Genomic DNA, 20,585 nt, shown 5'->3' on the forward strand with positions numbered 1-20,585 from the left:
CAGCCTAGGAAGGATCGAGGCGCGCTGGCTACTTCCTGCGACAAGTCACTTGAACTGAACACGAAACACGCCTCGCGACGTTGTTGACCGGTCGGGGGGCGTTGCAGCCCGTTAGCATGTCTCTCCATTCTGTGGACTCATGATTCTAATATAAGCCACATCTTCGCGCGTGTCTCCGCACTATGTTCACTTTGTAACGGACTCCCACCTTTTATTCCAACCCTAGATAGCCCTTGGCCCCGTATGTACGCGCTGAGTGTCTGATTCGGCTGTGGGTCGAGCTGCTTGTCAAAGTGCCTGCACACGGAGCATCTATTCTCACTACGCTGACAGCCGTGGTCTTCCCTTCCTGTGTATTCTGTTAAGAGCTTCTCAGCTCCAGCTCTTGCCACCACCATAACAAACATCCGAGTTTGGTTGGAGAACTGTTGAACACACCACGACGACTGCAAGGGCACTGATGAAGCTTTGCTACCTACTAAGGCTTTACTCGCCACGGCCTTTGGAGCGAGCGGTTTATGGCGCATTGAGCCACTGCTGGGGTACGTCTGATCCTGAGATACCCAGGCTGGCGACTGTAAGCGACAATAGAATAACATAGTGAGCTGATCCCATTGTAGTCGACGCCGAAGACTTTCCTCGAAGCTGTGAAGGTCGCCAGGAAATTGCGAATCCAATTCTTATGGATCGATAGTCTTTGCATTATACAAGACAATGCCACTGATTGGGTGCACGAAGCCTCACGAATGGTACGTTCTACTTGCGAGAAGAGCTTTCGATCTTGTGAAGGTGATCATGGCCGGGTCCTGGCGATGTATTCGCGGTGGGTACACGTACTTACATGATCACAGGCTGCTGTGTACTCCCATGCGACACTGGTCATTGCCATCGACTGGTCTCATAATCCGTCTGGTGGTCTATTCCCAAAGCACAATTTAGAATCTCACCCTGTCACACCTCCATATATCCATGAGGTTTATCCACACGATATGTACGGCGTGAGACGTGTAATCCTCAACTGCCAGTATGCTAGCATCGACCACGACACAAGTCTAGTCCGTCCGTACTTTCAAGGGTCAGACGAATGGAAGCCGGTGGCAGAGGATCGGTTTCATGTGGAACGATATTCACCGCCTAGAGGTGAAGGCGTACGAGGAAGCATGCCGTGCGGTGTTCGATGTCAAGAAAATGGAGTGGACGTCGGACAACCCGAAAGTGGAGGTAGTGCTTGAGTAGATCCTACCTTCCAGGTCCAGCGAGTATCGAATGCAGGGGCCTGTGCTTCTTACACCCCATGCCACCTAATAGGGTTACCAATGCTCCATCTCCTATGAGGCAAACGTTACTCTCTTATCATGTACTCGTCCTCCTTTTTTGTTCTGGGCACCAGCCACTTTGCGCGAGGAGGAAGTGCCGAGACCCGTTGCACGCTTAACACAAACAAGCCTCGCGCTTGTGAATGGCTAGCCGAGGCTTCGATAGCGTGCCCCGGCGGGCCCCGCCCGACCCCGTCATCCGCATTTGCTCATTGGTCAGTGGCCAAATTCTTATCGCAGCAACGACGAAAGGTGCGTAATGCGCGAAAAGAAAGGACAACCATGTGGAGAATAGATAGGGATGCACCGGGGATGAGGGTGAGGCCGACAAGGCGTCCCGAGGCAGTGGTCGCAACATGGGACGACAGCGAAGACAGGGCCACACTGCAGCGCATGTAAATCACAGCTGGAGACGTGGTGAACGTCTGTATGTGAAACTACCCACGCGACGGGCAACATCGGCGGGCATATCTCCCAGTACCATGACTGGCACGGGTGTCGCCTCTTTGACGGCGACGGCCTATCTACGACGCTAGTTCCATCGCTTCCACTCCGGAGATCCCACGGCACGGGAGGATTTCGAGTGGCTTTATGTATGGTTGCGGGGCCTGCATCTTTCACACGCGACTCACCTGTCACACCTATCACCTCTTCCAAGACCTGGTCGGAACGTCGTAGCGTGCACTGTCTTTGCAGTGTGCCACAGCGTCAATACACCACCATTCGATTCTTCTCGCGACCGCGGGCGCAAGCGGCCAAGTCGAGTGGCGCAATGTCTTCCTCTCCCATCGACATTGAGAAAGAAGCTGTAAGAGTTGGGTCCGCGCATGATGGCGCAGTACCTGGTGAAACATTTGAATATGGTACCAGCACGTACGCGAAGCTACAGCGACTGGCTGGAAAATTGCATGTCGAGCAGAGAGGTATCGAACGCGTACCTGATGATGAACGCGACGATCATTCATTGCTGAATGTTGGGACTATGGTAATGCTTCCTCCGCCATGAGCAACCCCATCGAAAAACCACGTGAAACTAAAACTCAACCAGTGGCTCTCTGCCAACATGGTCATCTCCTCCTTCGCCATCGGTCTGCTCGCACAGAAGCTTTTCTTCCTCGGCTTCGTCGACGCCATCCTCACCTGCCTCTTCTTCAACATGCTAGGCGTTATCTCCGTATGCTACTTCAGCACTTTCGGCCCACGTTTCGGCCTACGCCAGATGGTCCTCTCCCGCTTCTGGTTCGGCTGGTACGGCGTCAAGCTCATCGCCTTCTTTAACGTGCTCGCGTGCATCGGATGGAGCTCCGTAAACAGCATCGTAGGCGCGCAGCTGCTCCACGCAGTCAACAACGATGTCCCGGGCTGGGCGGGCATCCTGGTCATCGCCGTGGGAACGCTGCTCGTTACCTTCTTCGGGTACAAAGTTGTGCATGCGTACGAGTTCTGGAGCTGGATTCCCACTTTCATCGTTTTCCTCATCGTCCTGGGAGAATTCGCGCATTCGGGCGCCTTTGTGAATTTGCCGATGGGCACCGGGACGTCAGAATTGGGCAATGTGCTTAGCTTTGGCAGCGTGGTGTATGGGTTTGCGACCGGGTGGACAAGCTACGCTGCGGATTACACCGTGTATCAGCCAGTAACCCAGTCGAGGAAGAAGGTTTTCGGCGCCGTGTGGATCGGTCTGATGGTTCCCCTACTCTTCACTGAGTTCCTCGGCATTGCAATTATGACGGCTACGACGATCAACGACGGAAACAACCCCTACATGGAAGGCTACACTGCTTCTGGAACCGGTGGACTCCTCGCAGCTGTTCTTTTCCCGCCGTTGGGAGGCTTCGGAAAGTTCTGCCTGGTCGTTCTGGCGCTGTCCATTATTGCCAACAATTGCCCGAATATCTACTCGGTTGCGTTGACTATGCAAGTTCTGGGGCGATGGACGCAGCGCATTCCAAGATTCGTTTGGACGACCATTGCGACCGGAGTGTATATTGCGATTGCGATTCCTGGGTACTCGCACTTCGAAGAGGTCCTCGAGAACTTCATGAACTTCATTGGTAAGCCTTTCGCGTCGGGTTTCATAATTCTATTGTCGTGCTGACTTCATTCAGGCTACTGGCTCGCCATTTACGAAGGTGTGGCATTTGCCGAACATCTCCTCTACCGCCGTAGCATGTCCGCGTATGATCCCTCCACTTACGACCAACCATCGAAGCTCCCTCCCAGCATTGCCGCCGTTTTTGCATTCTGCTGCGGTGTTGCGGGTATGGTGACGGGCATGAGTCAGGTTTGGTTCGTCGGGCCGATTGCACTGCACGCTGGAGAGGTACCGTATGGAGGTGATGTGGGCTTTGAGCTCGGTTTCGCGTTCGCATTTGTGAGCTATGCTATTGCACGGTATTTTGAGAGGAAGTATTTTGGAAGGTAGTTTAGCGGATCGATAGTTGTTGCGCATACCGGCGTTTCACCCAATCTCAATAAGTTCAGTATCATACTCTATGATTTCCTCAAGAGACTGGCTGGATCGTTACCTGATATACCGTCCCTTAATGAGTGTACAAGGGGACGTACGCGAAGAAATATACCTTTGACCCTTTCTCCAGTCTCGTGGTTGATCTTATCGTAAGGCAGCTTCTTCTCTCTTTTGATGGGGCTGTTACTATGGGGCGAAATCGAATTATGAGCTAACAGCCCCCAAGAAAGCAAATGTAAATGGAGTTTTCCGTTATTTGATTGGCTAGAGGCATGTTAGGACTGGTTCTACGGCCGACTTAACACGCATCTCTTAAAAGCGGGCAACTGGGAGAGACCGTTGATGCTCTTAATCACCCTGTAATGATCAGCGTCAATTTTATCAAGTTGATTGATATGGAAAAGGTATTTGGTGGAGTTGTCGTGATGTGATCTCAGAGCGGTGAATGCTTCCGGTGACTCCGAAAACGACCATGGACCTCGAACGATCCGAGAGCAGAGGACCATCGTCCACGACACAAATCTGAGACGAGGTGCGGGCAACTGCTCAATGTTTTGTAAAGTAGCGATTGTGATAGGCCTTGTTCAGACTTCTGCACTCCAGAAGTAAAAGCTCACGATGTTCAGATGGAATAGATGGGATCATTTGTGAATAGATTTTGAGTAGTGTGTCCTTCAGGCGATATGTCAGTTTCCTGGCAGTGATCAAAGGCAGCCAATAGCAGCCACCAGGGTTCACCGGTCAATACTGCCACGTTGCCGTGCATCGCAAGGCTGAAAGCGGCTTAGAAAATGACCGTGGGACAAAGTTCCTCCGAAGCACCGTTTGCTGGAACGGATCACTCTATTTTGCATCCGCTTACGCACTCAAATCAGATCTCTTGAGACGCTCCCTGCAATTGCGAGCTTAACATCAATTTTGATACATATCGGTCGGTTGATTGCAAGATCGTCAAAAGCGGGTGCAGGCAAGCCCTGCATTAACCCCGCACCAAGAGGAGGGCTGCGGTATCAGGATCCAATGATATGTAGGATTCCAGCCTCGCCTGCGCTCCTGAGCAGGCAACCAAACTGCGATCGGTACTGCAGTCCCACCTTCATCGCAACGTCTTTTGCCGATTACTCCAACAACGAGAACCGCCAAACTTCGAACGACAGGTTCCAGGATGGCACATGCATTCAATTATCCCAACCTTCGTAAAGATGGTTTGCGCTTACTGAGACCTACATCGATTTCACAAAATCGTCTTTCATTTACACTGTCTTCATACCCCCCGAGCAAGTGCGCCTGTATATACAGCGCTTTCGTATACATGGGGCGAGGGCGAGGCGACGGAACGTATCTATATCAATGATCAGCCCTTCCTCGTAAGACTCAACCTATGGTCTTGCTTGTACTATCTGGGCCCCCATCTGGGCAACGGGAAAGGTGTCCCACAGACGTGTCTCTGGGTCGACGCCATATGTATCGACCAGACCAACAATCAAGAACGAAATGAGCAAGTACGCGCCATGGATCTGACATACCGGAAGGCTAGTTCTGTGTCGGTGTGGCTGGGCCTACCTCCTGCTGCAGAGAATTATCGATATTTGGGCACCCCAATCCGGACTTTTGAAGTTGAACATTTGGATTGGTTCGACGAGGTCAAGGAGCTAGCCAACCGGCCGTATTGGGGTCGCTTCTGGGTTATTCAGGAGTTTTTGCTGGGCCAGGATGTATGTTTGTATTGCGGGAACAGTCGTCTGGAATGGTCCGACTTTAAGGGCCTGTTAGGACACCAGGCTGGAGGAGTTGATTACCTCCAGTCAACCTTCGATTACCGCCAGCATGAGTCAGGCTCGTGGGCGGCTTGGCCCACTCGTAACCGGACGGCATCCAGATAAACACCCAGAACTGCAACAACCTCTTTATGAACTCCTTATTAATCATTGCGACTCCCAGTGCAAAGACCCAAGGGATCGGGTGTTTGCCCTACTGGGACTGGTTACTTTTGATGAGCGACATCATCTCGAGCGGTTTTTTCCCGACTACACCATGAGTGAGGATGATGTCGTCATCATCGCGCTGTCGCACATCAAACAATTCAACCTAGAGTATGAATGGGGGGATACCGAACGACTGTTCCTGGGCCTTGGAGTCGAATGCCAGCAACGAAGGGAGAAACTTTTCAAGCGGGCTATGAGGTACGATTGCATTGAAGATATACCTCCAAGCCGGTATTCATTCGATGATGATGATATGGAGGATGTTGACGTTGAATGGAACGAAATTGATCCACGAAAGAAGCGAAAAGGTTCTGTTCGTAGACGGCGATGGTGGATTGCACTGTTATTCCTATTTATGCTCTCATTCGGATTTGGAGTGAGACATTACTTGCGGTAATTGCATAATTGATGTTCCTTCAGTCATTTGAGTCGAGTTTAAGAGGGATATCCAAGATGAACACAGGCGAATGGCGGTTTAGTTCTATCAGCGAACATGAAGCCACTGTTGACGCATTTGAATGAGAACGACTTGAGACGAATCCGACGTCCTCCAAAACGGATCATAACGGTGTCTAAGAGCAGCGAAACGTCTTTCTCGGGCGTAGATTCGTCCGGTTGTAGGTTTGTCTAGTTGTAGACGCGTCCGGTCGTAGATTCGTCCGGTCGATGCTGATCATTATCGGGCATGCGCTTCAGAAAAAAAAGATCAACCCTCTGAGACTTTCGGCAGATGATTGAGCAAGGGAAGTTACGCTCTCTAGTGAAGGCTAGACCCTCGGTACCCCAGTAGCCAGGGGAAAGGGAGCTTACAAACCGAGCAAAGGACATACCGGAGCCCAAAGGAAAGGTCTAGTGCGACGTCAATACCCGCTGTAGGGGGTTGCTGTGGGGCGATGTGGATACAGAGTGGATTACGTAATGACCTTTGGCGTCACCACTCAATTAAATGCAGGTATAGTATTTGAGACATTTCAAAATACAACTCGGTCAATATCTCAAGTAAATCACCATGTCAGTTCCCCAAAAGCACCGTGCAGCCTACATCCACGCCATTGGAGAAGCGCCTAGAATATCTGAGCGCACCCTCGGCAAGCTCGATCCCAACGAAATCGCCATCAAGATCACGGCCACCGCAATCAACCCAATCGATTGGAAGCTCCGCGATCATGGGCTCTTTCTTGTGCCCAATTGGCACCATCCTGCCATATTAGGATCCGACGGCTCAGGCACAGTCGCCGCCGTTGGAGACGATGTCTCCAATTTCAGTGTTGGGGAGCGTGTGTTCTTCCAGGCTTCATACGGCAATGACGACGTCTCTACCTTCCAGGAGTACATCAAACTTCCCGCTGAGATTGTTGCGAAGACGCCGAAGAACATCTCTGATGAGGAGGCGGCGGGCATTGTGCTGGCCACGCATGCGGCCGCGACTGCGTTCTACCACAATACGGGACAGGGGTTGAAAGCGCCGTGGGATGAGGGCGGAAGTGAGGTGGGGAAGGGGAAGGCTATCGTGATTCTGGGGGGTAGTTCGTCGGTTGGCCAGTATGCGATCCAGCTCGCGAGGTTGTCCGGCTTTGAGCGCATTGTTACGAATGCGAGCACGGCGCATCATGATTTCCTTAAGGAGCTTGGAGCGCACGTGGTATTGGATCGTAACTCTTCCGGCGTAGAGGACTTTCAGAAAGCGCTAGAAGGTTTCCCGCTGGAATTTGTGTTTGATTCAATCTCAGTCAAGCAGACACAATTGCTAGGCGTGAAGGTCCTGCAGTCCAAAACCACGAAGAACTCGAAGTTGGTCATTGTCCTCCAAGTGGATGAGGAGGCGAAGAAGCTAGGCGAGTCAAAGGAGCCGCAGGTCGCAGTTCAGCTGGTCCTGGGCCTTGCATTGGCGCCGCATTCGCGGTACCTGATCACAGCGCTGACGGACAACCTTGGCGGGGAGGACGGATGGATTGCTACAGGCAAGTTCAAGCCGAATCATGTTGAGGTGACGAAGGGTGGCCTTGAGAAGCTACAGGAAGGGTTAGAGAAGAACAAGGCGGGGGTGTCTGGGGTGAAGGTCGTAGTTCAGTACTAGAGCACTGATTGTGGGTTTACGAAATTGTATTCAAGCATTCCTATCTTGTTGATCAACATCATGCTTCGCTCAGGAAAACGCCGAATCCTGCACTGACCTTTACGCTCGGTCCGATCGCTTTTCTACAACACTGGCTCATGTATCGAGATGGACTTTGCGTAAAAAACTGCTTCATGGAATGCATTACAAGTAGATAGCTGCTTTACTTTCCTGTCCCAATCATGTCAGCATCCCTTACCACTCCCCGCACCCTCACTCCTCCGTTCCACCCGCCAATTCAAATCCATCCCTGAGCCCGCCTCCGGCCCCGCTACTCACCCCCTGCATGTCCTTTAACCCCATCAAGCTCAAAAATTGGTTATCCCCCTCCCAATCCAACTCCTCGAACCAACTACTCGGCAAACTCGGGAGTCCCCCACTGATATCGAACAAGGAGGGCTGTCCGCTGAGCGGCGTGGCGGAGTCTCGAGGTAAGAGAGCTGCAGGGTCTGCAAAGGCGAGAGTGGATGCAGATTCGCGGCTTGCGCAGGTGGAGAAGCATAGGGGAACGGGGTCTTTGGACAGCTCTGGGCCGAAGGGGAGGGCGCGATCTCTTTGCGTTGGAGGGGGTAAAGAATTCGTGGTTGAGGTTGAGACTTCACCAGGCCCGCGAATGAAGTGACTGACTACGCTCGCCATTAGTACTGCAGGCTGATATGTCTCACTCATTGTCTTCATATCTTCGCTCAGCCCACCCAAACAACCAAGTAACCGCTCGCGCTCTTGGCTCTCCTGCTCGCCTTGCAGCATGCTTATCTCGGCCATAAGAGCTGTGGCTGCCGTGCCGACGTGCTGTAGGCCGGTCACGAAGATGCGCTGCAGTGGGTAACGAATCCGGTAAGAAGAGATGATTTCCGAGATGCGGATGGCGTTGTTGACGCAAAGATTGTGGGAGAGCGTGCTGAGGTCTGTGAAACCGGAGTGCGAGGAGGGGTTTTGGGTGGAAAGTTGGGTGGGGAAGGTGCGATGGATGAGGATGAGGGCTGTGTGGTATTGTGTGCTGTTGCGATTAGGCTGATATTCACTATTTCACTGATGGCTTACATACTGTAATAGGTAAAAGCTCGATGGTGCTGTGCGGACATTGTCTTCCGTCCAGCGCAGCCGCTCGGGTAGGTCCGCATACCAGTCGTTTAATGTACGATCTAGCGTTGCTATTTTCAGGTAAGCGTCGGAGGGTTTTGCATTCTTGCTGATTGAGGTAGTCTGGCAGAGAGGTTCGAGTAGATCCATGAGTTGCAGTAGTGCTTCGTAGACGCGAGTCTCGATCGTCTTCTCGTACGCTTGAGTACGCGTCTGGCTCTCGATTAGGCGGTCAAAGTCCTTCTCTAGACAAGTGGGCGCAATATCTGAGGATTTGAGCATAGTCGGACGACCGAGGTATAAGGCCCAGTATCTGCTTCATGATAAGTCGCTGAGCCATGCAAAGTCAATGAGACAGGGTATTGGTAGCTTACACATCGTTCATGATACAAGCCCACAACACCATATGCCTGATCTGTACTTCGCGATCCGTTAAGCTTAATTCACTTGGATCAACGTGCAATCCGACATCGTACAACAACCGGAACGACATCCCCGCAAACATCCACCCGGTGTCATCCCGCCCCACCCCCACTTCCAAATCCGCCAACAAAAAGAATGCCTGTATCGACGGGATTCCGCCTGGCTTGACCAACTCTTGCTCCGCCATCTTCTTCGCCTTTGAATGGAAAATGCTCGAATCAGGTGTCCCCTCCGGCGCCGCAAGTTTCTTTATATCTTCTCTCCTCTTATCCGAATACCGGTATCCTTCCGCAAGCATCGCCATGTGCAGAAAATTCGAATAGAACTGCGTGCCATCAGTTCTGAGATCGTCGAAGAAAGCCCACTTGTGCACGATGTGGAGCGCGGAATTGTGACAATCGAAGAAGAGGTCAATAAGGTAGTCGTGCGTTTCGGGACTGAGGCTGCGCACAAGGGTGGAAATGGGCCAGAAAGGGCTGAGGGTGCGTGAGGTGTCGGACGCCGGGCGTGAGAGGATGTGCATGTTTGTTGTGGGGCCGAAAAAGCGGACGCGACCGGCCGACATATCGAACTTTACGGGGTGAGGGATGAGCTTGGCTAGCATAGATCTGTTTTGTTGTTCTCTTCGTTGGAACTGGGATTGAGACGATGTGATAGGTTGAGTTGTGTCCGTGTAAGGTGGGGGCTCTTCATCGTAGGTCGGAGTGAGTTGGGATCCAGACTCGGATTCGGTAGGGTGGGGAGAATCAAATTGCTGTAGTGGTGGTTGCGCTGGGGAATGGAGTGCATCATCGATTAGTTGGTCTGGTCTGGTCTGCCGAAGAAGATCCTCAAGATGTCGAATACGGTCCTTGAGTTCGTTTGCAACAGCCTTAGAATTCGCTCGGTTCTTTCTTCCATCCTTTGAATCGAACGTGCACGTAACAGCACTTTGTCTGCATGGTGTGCAGCTCCTGAAGCCCGTCTCGACTTTACATCTTATCCTGCTCTTTCGACAGTGTAGGCACGCCGTTGAGGCTCTACGTCTTTTTCTGGCGGAGACCTCTGTTTCTACGGTAGAGTTCATTACGCGCAGGAAGATTTCAGCTTCAGGAAATCGAAGAAGCGAAGAAGGAAGTGTGGAGATATCCATACTGCGCCCTAGCCATGCATGTAGATTATGGAGGAGATGCGATCGACCACACTAAGGGGTGGGTAAGGCGGGGCCCCGGATTTTCGGTGGAAAAGGTTAAGCGGTGCCGCTGTCCAATGACCAGAATTGATGGAAAGCAGGGTCCGCACCATTTAGTAAGAGTTGCTCCGCAAAATGCGGGTTGTAGCGCTAGGTAACCACTGGTACTGTATAATGTTTGATGCCGGAGAACTACTGGACGATGTAGAAGACTTCGCGGACAAATTGGGCTTCAAAGTCAGGAATTGGTCCAGGACCGCCTTCTAACCAAAAAGCGAATGAGAAATCAATCCAGGTCGCGCTCAGATATACTCCTACATTCTTGCCTAGTGTATCGCACGTACCTTTCGAGCTGAAGCCGCGACTAAGATGATCTCTAAGCAAGAAAAGGACAGCACGAATGCCAGGTCTCTCGAAACGCTGTGCATTTTACCACCTTCGTACTCCTCATCAAGCATGAGCTTGATCTTGTCGAAGGTGAGTAACGAGCGAAGCTAGTCCCACTCGTCGTCATTGCGAACATAGAGGTCAACACTCACATCGGAGGCTTTGTCACCGAAGCCGGTGACCATCGACCCATCCTCCTCCAAACTAGTTCATTACAATCATATCTGAACGATCTTCGAGTAAATTCACCCATGGATCCTCGCTTAGTAGTTAACAGCTTCAGATCTACCCGCTCCTTTGTCTCGTAGCTCGGTTGATCGCGCGGATACTGCTTTACATCCTTAGGTGACAATACGTTGATCGTCTTAACCTCAAGCCAGATCAATGCAACGCGATGTTGTACATGTGATTGCGGAAGCAGGCTGGCGAAGTGCTCATGGTAGATCTTGCATCCAGCCTGGACAGCCTTGCAAACCGTTGTCCATGCACCACCTGTTAAACCCCGGCGCGTCCAGCGTAGACGATCAACCAATTTCTTGTACTTCGTCTGGACAAAGGCGCGCAAATCGCACGTTGCAACATCCTGGTATTGGGGTTATCCATCTTCTGCGCGTCATGCAGTGTCATTATGTATTCCGAGAGCTAACCACCGACTATGGCGTCTACGTCGAGTTTCGCGGAGAGGCTGATGGCGCGTAGCCGATCGGGGAACCCGCTTGAAGCGCCTGCGGTGCGTACAGGCCGCTTCCCGCTGCTACCATTGGAGGTACGGTTGGAAATGCCGTTCAAAGTGCCGTTTGTGTGGTTATTTGCAACGCTGGAGATCAGATTCGAGAGCGACGACATGACGCGAGCGGCAAAGCGTTAAAGAGAGCGATCACGGAGGGCGTAGCATCAAATCGAGTCAGCAAGCTGCCTCGAACGAGCTTCTCACCAATGCGCTGTGACGGGGCGCGCATCGTTCGCGGAGGCGTGTGGTCGGCGGTGCATGGGGTGATGGTCGCCGCATCGAGTCGCCAGAGGTGCACTTCACTGCCAAGCCTCCGATGTCCTACTGCGGGGTACGCGAACCTCCGATCTGCCCGGGAAAGCTCACCCTTATTCGTGTTTCCCCACTACAACCATGGCTCGGGATCTCGGAGACTACCCGATGCTCCATCATGGATGTTCGGTTGTGCTGGTTATGTTCACAGCCAGCTCATATGTACTACATAGGCCTTATGGGTGGACATCAGCAGCATACAATCACTGAAAAAAAGCATCGATAGCAACAACGGGCAATTCGGCTTATACACTATCAACATGTCTCTCAAAGACAAAGTTATCGTCATCACAGGCGCAGCTTCCGGCATGGGTCTCGAGACTGCACGCCTCTTTGCCAGCAAAGGCGCAAAATTATCACTTGCCGATGTCCAAGAGAAACCACTGAAGGATCTTGAAGTGGAGCTCCAGTCCTCTGGTGCTGAAGTCATGGCGACGATTGTCGATGTCAGCAATAGAAAGTCTGTAGAAGACTGGATATCAGCCACCGTCTCCAGATTCGGCAAGTTGGATGGCGCCGCGAACCTTGCGGGTGTAATCGGACGACAGAACAACACGGCTGGTGTTGCCGAGCTCGACGACGATGATTGGGACTTCATCTTCAATGTCAACACCAAGGGCCTCATGTTTTGTCTGCGAGCTCAAGCACCGGTTATGAACGAAGGTGGTGCGATTGTAAATGCTGCCAGCATCCTTGGACTCATCGGGTCTGCGAAAGCTATGCCTTACGTTGCGTCGAAGCATGCTGTTGTTGGAATGACTAGAAGTGCGGCTAAAGAGTTAGGTGCAAGGAACATTCGTGTTAACTGCATCTGCCCGTACGTTGTCCCTGTATGAATAGCTTGAGATTTTGCTAACATACTTCCAGCGGGCCTATCGACACACCCATGTTTAGGAAGTCTTCTGAGATCAGAGGGGCCAAGATGGATACTGACTTCCTCGCTTTGAAACGGACTGCAGATCAGAAAGAAGTCCCGCCTCTTATCGAGTTCCTGATCTCGGACGCCAGTTCGTTTATCACGGGGGTTGCGATGCCTATCGATGGCGGCTGGTACTGCTAGATACTACTATACCTTAATCTCAAATAACCCTTCTACCCACATGCTTCGCATGAGGTACCAGATATCAGCAATTGGGATTATGCGGTTTTCCGTGTTGTAGAGTAGACTTACCATTCGCAAGTAGCATTACCCACGGCTGACACAGATACCTTATGCTCGTGTCGTTGACCACAAGTTGCACTTGAAGAGTACTAACAATGGGTACTTCTACCCCGCGTTGATTTCGTGTGTCGCCTGGCTCGGTTCATGTTTGGACCAGCTTGAATCCCTAATGCTCCCACCTCCGACTCCGATGCTGGGCCGATTTCCATCTTCCGGTCATGTCTACTGCCCGGATCACCTCGTGCGCGTGAGCTCGAATGGATCTTGCGCTCGGCTATGACTTCCGCGTCTTTGGCATCCGATATAGCCTGTCGATTCGCAGCCTTGAAATGACTTACCTCGTATCTCCTGCGCTCGTAAGTAGGGATCCTTGTCACCGCATTTCAAGTAACATCCTCCACCACACACGATGTCTACTGAAGGACTCATCCGTGTAACCGTTCTCGTAAACCGCCGCCCTGGTATGTCAGAAGACGAATTCAACAGATACTGGGCATACGAGCACGGTCCGTTAGCAACCGACTGGCTGCGACGCAGCGGCATTGTGAGATACGTCCAAGTACCTCTTCCTCTGTACTTTGCATAACATCGACTTAACAACCAATCAGTACCACACTACCTCCGAGCATAAAGCCCTGGGCAAGAAAATGTTCGAAGCCACCGGCCGCTCGCCTCTCAGCTACGACGGCATGGGCGACTTCTGGGTGCGCAAGTACGAGGACTTCGAAGCTGCATTTTTGGATCCGTATTATCAAAAGGTGATTCAGCCAGACGAGAAGAAGTTGATTTGTATGGATACGATTAGTGTGACGATTGGGGTGGAGTATGTCGTTATTGATGATGGGGAGATCGTGCAGGCGCATGCAAGGAGTTTCTAAACAAAGTAATTTCGCGTATGCGTATCAATCCGAGAGATTTGATATGTTCCGACAGTCCCTCGCTTTCTCGCGCGTCTTTGTGAGGTCCGTGTCGGAGATTGTGTTTCGGATGGCTCCAGCCGAGGCTCTCCGGAAGCTTCCCCGGTTCCTCCTGCCTCTTCAGCCCCGCCATTCTCACAACAGAGCTCCATGACTCGTGTCTTGTCCCGCATCGCCTAAACCACATTCAATCGTTCATTGCATCTCTGCCGCTCGAGATCCACTTCTACGCCACTCCTCCGCATCCAAGCAGCCAACCGAATCTTCGGTACCCGTTACCCGATGCTCTATAACCCCAAGTATTGCCTGCATGTATCGTCGCGGACCCTCCGAACCCTCTCCTCATATACCTAGTTCGCCGTAAAACAATCTTCGAGATGGAATCGGTCGACATCCAACTAGACAGCAAGAAGATCATACTTATCACAGGAGGTGCTTCAGGTCTGTCAGTCTCGCGCGAGCAATACTTAAGGCACAGTTCTGACGTAGCGCAGGCATTGGTCTTTGCTTGACGAAGCAAGCTTCTGATCTCGGTGCAAAGGTTCTGGTCGCTGATCTGCGTACGACACCAGAGTTTGAGAGCTGGTCGCAGGGTGGGTCACGTGCAACGTAGAATCTTGAGTGGGACTAAGGAGCGCCGCAGGAAAGAGCAATGTGTTATACGTACAATCAGATGTCTCGCACTGGCCTGATTTCTTGAAATTGTTCGATGCTTGCGAGAGGAAATGGAATGATGTACCTGATGCGTACGGTAAGCCTCTCTCTATTATGTCCTCCACAACAACTTGTCGCAAGGTTCGGCGCAGGCTCCGTTTCTATATTCCTGAACAACGTAATTCTTTGTTTCAGTATCCACTGACTCCAAATCCAGGTATATGCGCCGGCGTCTTCGAGCCCACCTTCTCCAACTTCTGGCAAGACCCCGAACAAGATAAAGGCTACGCTCAAGTCGACATCAACGTCTCTCACCCCATAAAATTAACCCGTCTCGCCATCAAAAAGAGTCTTCAGCGCGGAAAGCGCGCCTCAGTCTGCATCATAGCCTCCATTGGCGGTCTCGGCGGCAGCATCGCCGCTCCCCTCTACTGCGCAACTAAGCACGCCATCATCGGCTTCGTTAAGTCCATGACGGCCTCTGAGTCCTTTACCGGCGTCAAAGTCACAACGATTTGCCCTGGCCTTGTGCACACCCCACTCTTCACCAATGATAAGAAAGAGCAATATTCTTTCCATGAGAACAAGGCGCTGAAGCCAGATGATGTGGCGCGGGGAATGCTGGACTTGATCCAGAAGAAGCAGTATGGCTGTGGCACGGTATTCGAGATTAGCATGGCGGGGACAAGGGTAATACCCGAGTGGAATATTGCGCCGCCGAGTGCGGAAGGGACAGGGCAGAATGAGGCGGAGATGGCAGCAGGATTGAAGGCGTTGTTAGGGCCGATCCAAGAGAAGTTAAGGGGGGAGATGAAGAAGTCAAAACTGTGATGACCGAGTCGTCGCAGCAAATGGTCGTTTCTACGAACTGGCGGAGGTATTTACCCCGAGCTCCATGACCAATGTGTAATGCTGCGTAGCTAGGATTGTTGTGTGTAGGTGTCGGGATGTGGGGAACGATCTTAATTTCGATTACCACCTCGAAAATGCACAACCGTCTCCACTTTACCCCAGATTTTCGCCCCCGCAAAATTAATGCTGGAACAATAGGCTCCGAGCATCATGGTTGTACCCCTAGTCTCCTTCTCCAAAAGGGTAAGTCAAGGCGTCGAAATACCTGCGAGGCTTTGCCAATTGGTCGGCTTTGAGTCGCAACTGAGAGCCTAGGACGACTCGAAAGTCGTAAGTGTATCTCGCTGCTCGGCTGCGCTTCTCCACGTTATGATCGAATTTGACAGTGATGATACAGTCTTCAAAATCGGTATATATATGTGGTCGAGCTTCCAGAGTTTCATCAATTGCCTACCAAGCTTCAAAGCCAAATCCAAACACTGTACCCTGACACACAAGATAATATGCGTCTTCATCAAATTCTTTCTCTCGTCTCGCTCCTGTCATCTAGCACTCTAGCCAAAATAGCTGCAAAGACCCAGGCTAGCTACGTTGACTGGAAGTCTTTCAAGGCTACGGGCGTCAACCTCGGTGGATGGCTCGCCCAAGAAGCTGTTATCGACCCTATCTTCTGGAGCCAGAACTGCGGTAACACGACCGATGAATGGACCTGCTGTGCCCAACTTGGATCGCAATGTGGACCAGTACTTGAGCGCCGATACGCCACCTACATCCAGCCTGCGGACATCGACGATCTAGCTGCTCACGGTATCGCTCTGCTTCGGATTCCCACCACGTACGCAGCATGGCTCAAGATTCCAGGAAGCCAACTGTACTCCGGCAATCAGCTTTCCTTTCTCAAGAATATAGCGACTTACGCTATCTCCAAGTACAATATGCACATCGTTGTGGATCTCCACTCCCTCCCTGGCGGTGTAAACGGCATGGGTTTCGGCGAAGCTGAAGGCCACTTCGGGTGGTTTAATAACCAGACCAACCTCGACTACTCGCTGAAAGCGGTGGATGCCGCTATCGCATTCATCCACAACTCTGGATCTCCACAGTCATACACTTTCGAGCCTATCAACGAACCAGTCGATAACCCGGATCTGCCGACCTTCGGGAGCCCTGCAGCTTTGAGCGAGAACGGAGCGGCATGGACCTTGAAGTACATCAACGCAGTCATTGCCAAAGTCACGGCCGCAAACCCAAAACTCCCGATCATGTTCCAGGGCAGCTTCAAGGGCGAAGCATACTGGTCTCCCAAGTTCTCCGCTAGTACCAACCTGGTCTTCGACGTCCATAACTATTACTTTGCCGGACGACCTACGGATTCCGATACAGTCACTATAGATATATGCTCTGATGCTAAAGCTTCTGCCGGGGATGGCAAGTTTCCTGTGTTTGTGGGTGAGTGGTCCATCCAGACCGCGACGAATAACCGGTTTGCAAACCGTGGAAAGAACCTCAACACGGGACTGTACGCATTTGGCAAATACACGCAGGGGAGTGCTTATTGGACAGCGAAGTTCTTTGGAAACGTTCCTGTTGAGGGCGAGGGGGTGCAGGGTGATTATTGGAACTATCAGCGTTTAATTGAGCTTGGGATTATCAATCCTGCTGAAGGACAGAAATACTGTACCTGAGATGCGGCCAAATAACGCTGGTCACTTCAATGGATACACATCCTCTGGGATACCAACTATAGCTCCCATGTCGTCTCCACCTCACCCACATGGCCCATAACCCTCGTCGCCCCCATAATGCTCCATCTGTCCCCCGCGTTAACCGCTTCAAGAAAATGCTTCATCGCTAATACGGTCTGCGCAGCCCACCGCTCCGCACTCCATCTCCCATAACCCGTGGCCAACGGCGTCATCAGTATCCTTCGAATCCTTGTCTCGCTCTTTCCCTCTCCATCGTCCACATACTTGTTATGCCTGTCCACTGCCGCCAACAGCGCCCAAACACACTCATACACGACCTCTCGATCCCAGTCCACGCGCTGCGGCACCTTCATCGTCGGACATAGCGCCAACCACTTACATCCCCACCTCTCACTACTCCCTCTCAATCTCTCATCTTCTAAGGAGACCAGCAGACAACTCCCCGGTGCAAGAAACCCCCGGTGCTCCTTGTACACTGCCCCCTGCGCGACGCGCGTGAGCGCGAGATAATCATTTTTGGGCGAGAAGGCGCGCGATAAAGCGTCGTCGAAACCACCGTCCATGCGAGCGTAAGAATTTGCGGGCGAGACGATGGCGTCGAATCGGACATCTTGAGGAAGCGAAGCAAGAGTTCCTTTCTGGTATGTGATGGAGATGGAAGTGGGGAGATTGTAGGTTTGTCGCGCGGATTCGAATACGGTGATATATTTTTCTTCCATGCATAGAAGGTGGAACGAGGGTATTGGTGGCAGGGACGAGGCGGAATTTGCCATCTTTGCAATTAGGTCCTGGTTTCTGGGGTTTTCGAGTAATTGAGGTGGATCGGCAGGACTTGGCGAAGGGACTTTGCGGCCAAATACTAGGAATACTGGAGAGCGTGTTGTATGCAATAGCTTCGCTGTGCTGTTCGGCCGGCTTCCAGGCTGCTGCGCCACATCATGCTGCGCTTAGCTTGCTGTGAGGCCCACCACCCATGCACTCGCCCTAGATTCGTGCTCCAAAGTTTCTACTCGGTCTATGTTAGCTTTCCACATACACATACGCGTGAAAATGAACGTTGGAAGCAGTCGGAGACACTTGGAATATGGAAAGGGCTGGAAACGCTTGCTCAGCTTCTACCAATCTGTCTGCGATACCCTTTTTACATTCTGAATACACCCCATTTTGTTTCCCTCTCGACGCCCAGATTCTGGCCTCCTTGCGCCATCTGAAGACCCATACCCAGCACTCTTCTTGTGTGCTCAGGTGGAATGATGCCATCGTCCCATAACCGCGCCGACCCGAACGTGGCCTCGCTCTCTCGCTCTATGCGCGCTTTGAGATCAGGATCTACTTTCTTGCCAACTGCTTCCATGACCGAAGAGAGCTGCTCTGCACCCATAACCGAGGTTTTCGCATTGGGCCAGGCGAAAAGTAATCGAGGCGAGTAAGCGCGACCACTTGTTGTTTGTTAGTTCAAGCTGTGAGCAGACAAAGCTGAGACAAAACATACCACATGCCATAGTTACCAGCGCCTGCTGAGCTTCCAACAATGACGGTGAACTTCGGTACGTCCACGCAGCTCACTGCCGTCACGAGCTTAGCACCATTCTTCGCAATGCCACCCATTTCCGCATCTCGGCCAACCATGAAGCCGCTAATGTTTTGAAGGAAGATCAAGGGGATCTGTCGCTTTCCACATAATTGGACGAAGTGCGCACCCTTAAGCGAACACTCAGAGAACAAAATGCCATTGTTCGCAACGATACCAACGGGATGGCCGTAAATTTTGGCGAATCCTGTAACGAGGGTGGGACCATAGAGGGGCTTGAACTCAGAAAAAACGGAGCCGTCAACGATGCGCGCTATGATTTCGTGAATGGGGATCTGTCGTCTTAGGTTGGTACCCGCAATTCCGGAGAGCTCCTTGGGGTCGTAGAGCGGCTCCTGGATCGTTGGTTGCGCAGAGGGAGAGAAAGTCTGCTTGCGGTGCCAGTTGAGATTGCCGACGCTCCTCCGTGCAAGAACGAGCGCGTGGGCGTCGTCGACAGCGAGAGAGTCGGTGACGCCAGAGATTTCGCTATGTAATTTTCCTCCTCCCAAGTCCTCTGCTGAGACAATCTCACCAGTTGCAGCTTTGACAAGGGGAGGACCAGCGAGGAAAATATGACCTTGGTTCTCCACGATGATACTTTCGTCGCTCATGGAGGGGATGTAGGCGCCACCGGCAGTACACGGGCCCATGACCACGCTGACCTGCGGAATGCCCATACCAGACATAGTGGCCTGGTTGTAGAAGATGCGCCCGAAATGATTTACATCGGGAAAAACGTCGGCTTGATTGGGAAGATTTGCGCCTCCAGAATCGACGAGATAGATGCAGGGTAGGCGATTTTCCTGTGCAATAGTCTGTGCTCGCAAGTGCTTCTTGACAGTGATAGGGTAGTAAGTTCCACCTTTGACTGTCGAATCGTTCGCAACGATCATGCACTGCACGCCGTTCACAGTCCCGACACCCGTAATGATGCCACCAGCCGGAACATCTTCACCCTTGTACATTTCGTACCCTGCCATTTGACTGAACTCTAGGAAAGGAGTTCCTGGGTCGATCAGCGCCGTGATGCGATCCCGGACAAACATTTTGCCTCGCTGGATATGCTTTTCTCTCGCCTTCTCAGGTCCGCCCTGCGCGATCTTGGCGTGAAGCTGTTCAAGAGCCTCGGTCGCTTCTTCCATTTGTCTTTTATTCTCCTTAAAGTCCTCTGCATTGGTGTCGACGTTGGTCGGTAAGACGGAGACAGCTTCGGCATGATGAGCATGCGTGTACGTAGCTACACCACGCGGCGATTGCCTTGAGAATTGAGGCCGAGCTTGGAGTCGAGGCGTAGGGCCAGCGAAGGGATGTACGATACGGCACTGCGACTGCGAACGGAGGGCGCTTGAAGGCCGGATGGAATGTTTAAGCATTGTCAATGCCTCGCGGGAGGGGGCTTTGGGAGCCATTGTAGGTCACGACCTAGCTTGGGCGTACACGAACGGCGCGTCGTCTAAGTTGTTTTCTACGTAGACAGAGTAATAGAGCGCAGCATTGATCTTGACACTGTCGTAAGAAGCAAACCCGGTTGTACCGCGGCTGAGGGGATAAGCTGGGGAAGGCAGAGCCGCCAGTAACCGATCGCCGGACGTCAGTGGTTCAGTGTGGGGATGGGCGCTAAGACCCCAACAGGCAGGCACGCTTAACCCGCTCCCGAGGTCCGCTAATTTCTTGCAAGTCAGTGCTGGCCGAATCTTCAACACCAGATATGAATCGCGATGAAATTTT

General features: G+C 52.1%; 9 protein-coding genes across 9 annotated transcripts; 7 read left to right on the top strand and 2 right to left on the bottom strand.

Moving 5' to 3' along the window:
• Positions 1-714: 714 nt before the first annotated feature.
• On the top strand, positions 715-1,236 carry N0V89_007259 (uncharacterized protein; the record flags this gene model as incomplete). The annotated part of the gene is made up of 2 exons (XM_056216024.1): positions 715-789; positions 1,057-1,236. 2 exons carry the CDS (start codon positions 715-717, stop codon positions 1,234-1,236), a joined length of 255 nt encoding a protein of 84 aa, XP_056070271.1.
• An 852-nt stretch (positions 1,237-2,088) lies between these two features.
• Positions 2,089-3,741, top strand: FCY21 (Purine-cytosine permease fcy21; the record flags this gene model as incomplete). The annotated part of the gene is made up of 3 exons (XM_056216025.1): positions 2,089-2,301; positions 2,365-3,370; positions 3,425-3,741. 3 exons carry the CDS (start codon positions 2,089-2,091, stop codon positions 3,739-3,741), a joined length of 1,536 nt encoding a protein of 511 aa, XP_056070272.1.
• Positions 3,742-6,780: 3,039 nt separating this feature from the next.
• Positions 6,781-7,848, top strand: N0V89_007261 (uncharacterized protein; the record flags this gene model as incomplete). The annotated part of the gene is made up of 1 exon (XM_056216026.1): positions 6,781-7,848. One exon carries the CDS (start codon positions 6,781-6,783, stop codon positions 7,846-7,848), a length of 1,068 nt encoding a protein of 355 aa, XP_056070273.1.
• Positions 7,849-8,100: 252 nt separating this feature from the next.
• On the bottom strand, positions 8,101-11,712 carry N0V89_007262 (uncharacterized protein; the record flags this gene model as incomplete). Its single annotated transcript, XM_056216027.1, has 6 exons — positions 8,101-8,887; positions 8,936-9,283; positions 9,567-10,294; positions 10,909-11,058; positions 11,104-11,155; positions 11,690-11,712. 6 exons carry the CDS (start codon positions 11,710-11,712, stop codon positions 8,101-8,103), a joined length of 2,088 nt encoding a protein of 695 aa, XP_056070274.1.
• Positions 11,713-12,253: 541 nt separating this feature from the next.
• On the top strand, positions 12,254-13,053 carry N0V89_007263 (uncharacterized protein; the record flags this gene model as incomplete). The annotated part of the gene is made up of 2 exons (XM_056216028.1): positions 12,254-12,810; positions 12,861-13,053. The coding sequence occupies 2 exons, from the start codon at positions 12,254-12,256 to the stop codon at positions 13,051-13,053; spliced, it is 750 nt and encodes a 249-aa protein (XP_056070275.1).
• A 511-nt stretch (positions 13,054-13,564) lies between these two features.
• On the top strand, positions 13,565-14,033 carry N0V89_007264 (uncharacterized protein; the record flags this gene model as incomplete). Its single annotated transcript, XM_056216029.1, has 2 exons — positions 13,565-13,714; positions 13,764-14,033. The coding sequence occupies 2 exons, from the start codon at positions 13,565-13,567 to the stop codon at positions 14,031-14,033; spliced, it is 420 nt and encodes a 139-aa protein (XP_056070276.1).
• A 781-nt stretch (positions 14,034-14,814) lies between these two features.
• Positions 14,815-15,557, top strand: N0V89_007265 (uncharacterized protein; the record flags this gene model as incomplete). The annotated part of the gene is made up of 2 exons (XM_056216030.1): positions 14,815-14,818; positions 14,944-15,557. 2 exons carry the CDS (start codon positions 14,815-14,817, stop codon positions 15,555-15,557), a joined length of 618 nt encoding a protein of 205 aa, XP_056070277.1.
• Positions 15,558-16,081: 524 nt separating this feature from the next.
• Positions 16,082-17,263, top strand: N0V89_007266 (uncharacterized protein; the record flags this gene model as incomplete). Its single annotated transcript, XM_056216031.1, has 1 exon — positions 16,082-17,263. The coding sequence occupies one exon, from the start codon at positions 16,082-16,084 to the stop codon at positions 17,261-17,263; it is 1,182 nt and encodes a 393-aa protein (XP_056070278.1).
• Positions 17,264-18,425: 1,162 nt separating this feature from the next.
• MCCC2 (Methylcrotonoyl-CoA carboxylase beta chain, mitochondrial) lies at positions 18,426-20,266 on the bottom strand (the record flags this gene model as incomplete). Its single annotated transcript, XM_056216032.1, has 2 exons — positions 18,426-18,723; positions 18,777-20,266. The coding sequence occupies 2 exons, from the start codon at positions 20,264-20,266 to the stop codon at positions 18,426-18,428; spliced, it is 1,788 nt and encodes a 595-aa protein (XP_056070279.1).
• Between the last annotated feature and the right edge of the window lie 319 nt (positions 20,267-20,585).

This window comes from Didymosphaeria variabile (assembly GCF_027946475.1).
Source record: "Didymosphaeria variabile strain IMI 356815 chromosome Unknown scaffold_5, whole genome shotgun sequence".
Lineage (NCBI taxonomy): Eukaryota > Fungi > Ascomycota > Dothideomycetes > Pleosporales > Didymosphaeriaceae > Didymosphaeria > Didymosphaeria variabile.